Source organism: Ictalurus furcatus, chromosome 19 (assembly GCF_023375685.1).
Source record: "Ictalurus furcatus strain D&B chromosome 19, Billie_1.0, whole genome shotgun sequence".
Taxonomy (NCBI): domain Eukaryota; kingdom Metazoa; phylum Chordata; class Actinopteri; order Siluriformes; family Ictaluridae; genus Ictalurus; species Ictalurus furcatus.
The window spans coordinates 12,909,465-12,917,476 of NC_071273.1; the positions used below are offsets into that span (position 1 = coordinate 12,909,465).

General features: G+C 37.1%; 1 protein-coding gene across 1 annotated transcript in view; it reads left to right on the forward strand.

Moving 5' to 3' along the window:
* The window catches only part of LOC128623453 (protein phosphatase 1H-like), a 30,575-nt gene extending 23,120 nt beyond the window's left edge, over positions 1-7,455 (forward strand). Inside the window, exons 7-10 of the mRNA XM_053650528.1 lie at positions 1,748-1,811; positions 3,940-4,047; positions 5,499-5,650; positions 6,560-7,455. Coding sequence (XP_053506503.1) covers positions 1,748-1,811; positions 3,940-4,047; positions 5,499-5,650; positions 6,560-6,707 — 472 coding nt within the window. The 3' untranslated portion in view covers positions 6,708-7,455. The remainder of the gene's footprint in view (positions 1-1,747; positions 1,812-3,939; positions 4,048-5,498; positions 5,651-6,559) is intronic.
* Positions 7,456-8,012: the final 557 nt, after the last annotated feature.

Below are 8,012 nucleotides of genomic sequence, written 5' to 3' on the forward strand. Positions count from 1 at the left end.
ATAAGCATCTACACTTACACACACATTAAGAAATTTACAACATGTGAATTGGAAATGTCCCCTACCCTACACGTCATGTCCCCGACCACTTCCATGGTCTTCATTTGCACACTGGGTAACATACACTTTTCACATGTTCAATTTTGCAGTGGTGCTTGAAAATTTGTGAACCCTTTAGAATTTTCTATATTTCTGCATAAATGTGACCTAAAACATCATCCTAAAAGTAGACAAAGAGAACCCAAATAAACAAATGAGACAAAAATATTATACTTATTTATTGTTTATTGAGGAAAATGATCCAATATTACATATCTGTGAGTGGCAAAAGTATGTGAACCTCCACGGTTCTGAAGGACCTGAAGGAAGCAGTTTATCTGAGGAAACCCACCAACACCCCAGAGTTGAAGCTGTTCTGTACTGAGGAACGGGCTAAAATTCCTCAAAGCTGATGTGCAGGACTGATCATCAGTTACCTGAAACGTTTAGTTGCAGTTATTGCTACACACGAGGGTCACACCAGATACTGAAAGCAAAGGTTCACATACTTTTAAGCATCACTGTAACTCATGAACTCGGCTCTCCCTGTTATTTAAAAGAATGTTGCAGAACCACACTTTTCACACGTCCACCCTAATAAATTCTGATTAATTCCCATAAAAGAATGTAATAATTACATTATATTATATATTTTATATTATAATAAAATATATATAAAGTAGAATTATAAAGCCCTGTTCATGTTCATATGAGTGTTCAACAATATCAGCTTCCAGATTATGGTGTGCTGTCTCATACACAGGCTGCTGCTTTTGTTTGTACTACTTTCATCATAGTACTTGTTTGTGTTGTATTTTTATTTTTTTGAGAGAGAGAGAGAGAAATGGAAAAATCTTTTCATCAGACAGACAATTCTCTATTCATCCTCTAATCGTGGAACTTTAGACCATTTCTTTACTCGTTTGTTTTGCCCCTGCAGGATGACCTTCCTTTCCTGCTCTCTCGTGTTTGTCTGTAATTAAAACAGCCTTAGTTGCTTTGTTAGGAAACTAATGTTGATGGTTTCAAGAGCGTGATTTTAAAACCCAGTCATTTAAGTGCTGAAACAGTTTGAGCTCCATCTGTTCTTTACGATCATTGCATCCTTGTAAATTGCATAGTGTTATTAAAGAAAGTTGTACATTATTCTTTAGGTTACATAAGGCCTTGAAATGCATTTACCAGACTGAAAAAAAATCATTGCAAATTTGAATTAATTCAAAGAAATTACTTTTAAAGTTCACTCCAGAATTACTGACACCCTTAAAAACAAATGGGCAGCCATTCAGAAAAATTAGTTCACATGACAACAGTAACTAGTGACTGATTTTGGTTTTTATTCAAATATTTTGGTGGCACTTACTTAACATGGAGGAGAAAGGCAGTCCACATGTGCAAATCTATGAATATAAAGGCAGTTAAATACATCTCTGACCTTGTTATACATTTCAGGGAGAGACTCGATGCTCTTATTCTCTCTATATTAAATATAGTGTTGCCAATAATTTTAAAACGATTGTTTTTCTTTATTTTTACAAAAGTGTGTGTGTGTGCACATGTGAGAGAGACACAGAGAATGCACACAAAACTCTGAAATCAGTTGTACTTTGTGTTTATAAAGAACAAATTATAAACTCCACTGTGTTCAATCAAGCTGGTGTAAAAGAGCAAACTTTTAACAAGCCCTCCATCTTTTTCCTGTTTTCAGGGCATATAAAACCATTGAGGATGAGGACATCAGATTCCCTTTAATATACGGTGAAGGAAAGAAGGTAAGAAGTCAGTGGAGGGGTCCATAGAGAGTAAAGAGTGAAAAATGATATGACCGGGAAAAACAGCCAAAGGGTGCATTTGGTTCAACACTACTCTCTAGAATATAATACATAACAGGAGTGTGTGAGAAAAAGAGAGATAAAGAGAACGCCATTAAGGTGAAGAGTGGAAGCTGATGAGTGGAGGCATAGTGCTAAGTCAGAGAGAAAGAGGGCAAGGGAAAGGGTGTGAGAGAAGAGAGCTTAAGTGTGCTAGCGGGACCGATGAACAGAGAGCTTTTCTGTGTCTCCCTGAGGCTCTGTCTGCTCTCTGCTCCACTGTTAATGGTCTCAGTGGAAAGCTGCTCTCTTCTGCAGACATTAGATACCACTGTCGCTCAAATCACCGAGCTGCTGCTCCAAAACGTGGAGGAGCTGTCTGACTGCACTCCATAAACGCAATACACCTTGTTTCTCTCTCTCTCTCTCTCTCTCTCTCTCTCTCTCTCTCTCTCACACACACTCACACACACACTCACACACACTCACACTCACACTCACACACACACACACACACACACACACACACACACACACACATATGCAGACACAGTCTGTTTTATCTGGTTTCTTCCATGGAGGGTTGCACTGGGAATAGATAGTAACTGTCTCACAGACATGCTAGTGACAGAAGTGCCAGAGGCTTTAGACAAAGACACAAATAAAAAAAAAAATTTAAAAATCGTTTGGAATCCTCAACACTGATACACTGGAAATGTAATTAAAATAAGTTTACCATAAATGTTTCTGATCTAAAGACTTAATTTAAGCTTAATAAAAATGCCCAGACATGAATGCTGTAGTTTGTCAGTTTTTGCATCATTATTATTACTTTTATTACAATTATGGAACCTATGCTTAGTGCACTTACTGTTTACATTAAGCAAAGGTAGAAAAGCTATCAAGTCTCCTTGTTCCCCTCCTTCCAGTTTAACTAGATGCAACTGATATGCCACTTGTTTCTAGACTTGATGTATAATTTTCATGACTTGCAGCTTGACGTGGACTTGGACTTCTCTCATTAGTGTGGATTTTGACCTTGCCTGTGTGTGTGTGTGTGTGTGTGTGTGTGTGTGTGTGTGTGTATGTATATATATATAATATAAATATAATATAGCCTAAAGAGAGTTTACTGTTTTTGGGCAGCATTTCCATGCTCACAAATAAAGACCAAATAGATACCAGCTATACTGTATTTCAAGTATCTTTTTTTGCCACACATCATTTCATTTTGACCCATTTGATGCCTCGTCACCTTAAACAAATAAAAAAGAAAATAATTTTGCAGCTTTTAGATTTTCATACTTTCTTAGAACTATCATTCAGTGAACAGAATTATAAGGTAAGATATGATGCTGTTTTCAAAATTGGCTAAAATAAGGAACCTTTAGAAGTTAGCTGTCTTTATGCTGGCATCCAAGCAGGACACAAACATTATCTCAGGAGTGTAAATGCTGCCCAAAACATAGCTGTCTCCTTCTATTTGCCAATACAGACATTAAGTAATATTAATTAAATTCAACCGGATAACACAGGATAAATTTTTGGTGGTGGAAATACCCCCCCTTACACAAGACCACATTCAAGACATACCTTGGACTCAACGTGGGTAGCAACTTGGGTACTTTGGACAGAGTTGAATGTGAGGGTGAGAGGATTTGAGGAAAGCGACATGATGGAGGTTCACACGATATGCAAACGGACCAAATATTGCGATTATATTGCTACAACCCCTGGCAAAAATGATAGCATCACCACACTTGGAGGATGTACACCCGGCTTTTTTTTTTTTTTTTCCTTTGTAGCAAATAAACAACTCACACATACGAGATAATCAATTGTGATTAATCCAAAAAAGCAAAAACTCTCAGTTGGAGTCTGTGATCAGGAGGATCACAGCATATCAACAGTTTAGTAAATAGATAAATTTATATGCAACCTTGTGCAAAAACTGCAGCAGCACCTATATACATGTATTGGGCAGTCCCAATCATGCACTTTGCAGATAGGACAAAATTGAAAGGGTGGGGAGATGGGATTTTAATTCTGTGTGGTATTTAATGTGCCATGACCTGTGTTTCCTCCACAGGCTCGTGTGTTGGCAACAATCGGCGTGACTCGTGGGCTCGGTGATCACGACCTCAAAGTTCATGACTCTAATATCTACATTAAACCATTTCTGTCCTGCTGTCCTGAGGTAAACTTCCTGACACAGCTGTACTTTCAGTAAATCTCATTTTGTCAACAGAGATTCATCAGAAAACTTTCTTAGACTAGAACCCTATAGCTTTTCCACATTCTATCACCTGGAACTGAAATGGACTTGGGATTATATGTCATAAATGTACACAAAATAGTATTACACAATAATGAGCAATTTTGGCAGGAAGAATGGGCAGAAATATCATGATCCAGATGTGCAAAACTGATCGAGACATATCCAAGAAGACTTAACTGTAACCTAAAAAATGCCTGCTTTTTTTTTAATTACATAATGTGGAAAAGGTTGATGGTAGTGAATACTTGTGCAAGGAACTGTAGCTTTAAAATCATTATGTTTGTTATCATGTAAGCAGTATTTTCCTGATTCTGTGACATGAATTTGACATGACAATGATATTTATGAGTGAGTATGACTGGCAGTCCAGCTCAGCTTCATCTTTATCACTTATCACTTTACATCTGCCATCATGTTGAAGGAAGCTTTATCCCTCGAATGTTATTAAAGATGAACAGAAAGAGAGCTGGTATCATGCTACTCTTTTCTTTCAGGCCTGATTCTCAGTCGCAGTGGATTTTTATTTATTTTTAATTTTTTATTTTAATTTTTTTTATTGGAAGTGGTGTCTCAGAGTCAGTCCTTATGGAAAGCTTATGTGCGAGAAAAGATTCATTGATGTAGTTTTACCGTAATAAAGCTGCCTTTGTCATGTATTGAATAGTGTAGCAGCCATTTCTGTAAATGATTGTTTTAATTTGTAAACCAGCTGTTCCGGCAGTGTCGGGACTGATGTTATAGTCGCATTTGAGAAAGTGCAGATTAACACTTTTTTCATCAGATCTCATCTTGTGCAAATCTTGAGCTGATTGCAGCATGCCCTAAAACTACTTTGGACATCTCAGTCACAGACCATCTCATTTCCTCACATCCAAAATGAAAAGCTCTGTTTTGTGTCTTTCCCTGCCTGTTCGGATCTTCTGCAGTGCTTTCGAAACCGCTCTTTCTCTCATTCACCGCAGACTCTCTGATCTTTCTTTCCACTTCTTCCAGGCAAACTCCTTTGATTTTTAATTCATTACACTTGGAGTTCAGTTAGAGTTCATTTGGCACGCTGCTATCTTCGTCTTAGCAATCCTTGCCCTAATTTTGCAGTTTCGTCATGTTTTTTTTTCCCTTCTTCTTCCTGCCAGCCTTTTTTTTATCGAAACAGCCTATAGTTCTTGACTCCTGTCTGTTAATGAGGTGCTTTAAGCTCCAGACTTGTGCTTTTACACTTCGTAAACCATACTTCTGTTGAAAAGGCTACATGGGGAGCTGTTGGTGCATACTACACATGCTCAGTTTGGCTTCTGCATTACAGCCTTCTCTACACAGCTGAAGAAATCCACTGCAGTAATATAGAATAACTATACTGCTTGTTTGTGCAGGTGAGAGTATATAACCTGACGCAGTATGAGCATGGCACTGATGACGTGCTGGTGATGGCCACCGATGGCCTGTGGGACGTTCTCTCAAACGAGGAAGTGGCTGAGTACGTCACTTCTTTCCTCGCCAACTGTGACCCAGATGACTTGCACAGGTACAAAACACCTGTGTTTGTGAATATAATTGGAAGAATGAGCTAATAAGATTATTTCACATTCTAAGTAATAAGTCACACAGGAATGTAAGGCACACCACCCTGATTTCTGCTTTGAGAAAAAAATTATGAATCATATTGTTGAACAGGTCACATTAATGTGACAGGCATTTTTATTCATTGTTGTAATTAACTGTATATAATATAATAACTACAGCATAACCTGGTGGTGGCTGCCTGCGTATAGACATTTCACCTACATGCATGCTGAGAGACTAGATTTAATTTGGCTACATTTAATTGATTTCTGAATTGTTAAAATAGTGTACATTTAAAAGCAGAAACACAACAAATCCTGTTGGAGAAGGTAGCTAGCTAATGTTAGGTAGTACTGAATGCAACTCTGGCACTAATGCAAATGATTGAACTAAAATGATTCATGCACCTTCAGGTTTTACTAGACTGTAAGCTGTGTGTTGAATTCCTTGGGTTTCCATTATCACAATAATCATTGAATTCTGTGAGAAGCAGGTATTTATAGAGCTGCCAGGACATTTATAATGATATATTAAAGAATAATATTAACTTTAAATACTATGTTAATTAAATATTAACGTATACCATGGCAGGCCAAAAACTGTCTTTGTTAGGACTTTGCGTCTTTAGTTTTGCACTGGAGCCGTGAGACTAACGTTGCTAACAAGAAGGTGACGCTTATAGCCTAAACCAAAACAAAATTAGAAAGACGTTAACATCCAAGGCAGTCTTTGGATGGCAAACATGTTTTGGTTGGTCTACTGCACTAGGAATAAAGGGGAAAGTGTTCAAATGACATTTTTGGCCAAATTATTCCTTTAGGTATTGAATGAATTCTGAAAAATGTCTGATGTAGTTGTACTATGTCCACAGGTACACCATGGCAGCACAGGATTTGGTGATGCGTGCTCGGGGCATGCTCAGGGACCGTGGATGGCGCATAAAAGACGATCGCCTTGGCTCCGGAGATGACATTTCCGTTTACATCATCCCACTTATGTATGGTAACCGACAGCCATAGAGCAGGTGCTTCTCTGTTGAACTTTTCTGTCTCTCTCTCACACACATACACACTTAAACAACTTTCCACACCCTGTGATACACAGTGTACAGTGTTCCTCTTTGTACTGGAAGGGGAAAAATACATTTATACAGTTCCCATGACCCATCACTTAGCAGAACTCCTGGTCATGCGCTTCAAGACTAATCCACAGTTATAGCATGGTAATGAGTTGTCTTTTATGCCTATGACTAATTTCTTTCTTTCTTTCTTTTTCTTTTTTTTTTTTTTTTGCTAGATGAAGGCAGGTTTTTTTAATGTATGTCTTGTTATTCAGTAGGAAATATGGATGTGTGTGAAAGTGCAAACATTTCCAAATTATTCATTCTTTCCAATCATTCCTTAATGTTCGTTGTTTTCATTCATATCCCAGAGTGCTCACTACATTTCATAAATGTATTACAGTAATTAAGCAATATTGTAGGTATATTTTAATGACTGTATGTTGTAAAAAAATAGATCATTGGAGTAGGTTGAAGTAAACTATATTCATTTTCAGCTTCAGAGCCATCTCTCTCACACACATGCACTTATGTTATGATTATTCTGTGACTTGATTTGACATCGTGGCACTTTTAAGCCTGGATCATTTGATCATTGGGAAGGTCAATTTATCTTTGGGAGATTCATTATTTACTTGTTCAACCATGGTAAATGCATAATATCTCAGGATGACATTGGTGCATATACTCTGTATATATACTGTCTATATATATATATATATATATATATATATATATACTGTCATATATATATATATACTGTCATATATATATATATATATATATATATATATATATATATATATATATATATATATACTCAATACTGTCCACAAACAATGCATTCTCTGTATATTCTAGTTTTCAAGATTTTGAGTCATGGTATAGTCATAGGCAACAATTTACACATTTGTGAAGTACACTCACTTGCCACTTTTTAAGGTAAACCTACCTTGTATCTACACTCAATGGCTAGTTTATCAGGTTAACCTACTATCAGTAAGTGTAGGTGTGTACTTACTGACTGTAGCCCATCTGTTGCTATGGACAATTTGCCAGCTCTTGTCTACTCCACCCACAGGACCACTGCGACATGTCACTCATGTGTCTAGTAAATGCACCTGATAAAATAGCCAGTAAGTGAAGCTACACAATGTATGTATTGTGTCTTAATATAATCTACTAACTTGGTGTATGTCTTAAATTTGAAATATATTACTCGTGTTTGCTATGTCACAATCCTTGAGGGTGTTCCATTGGGATA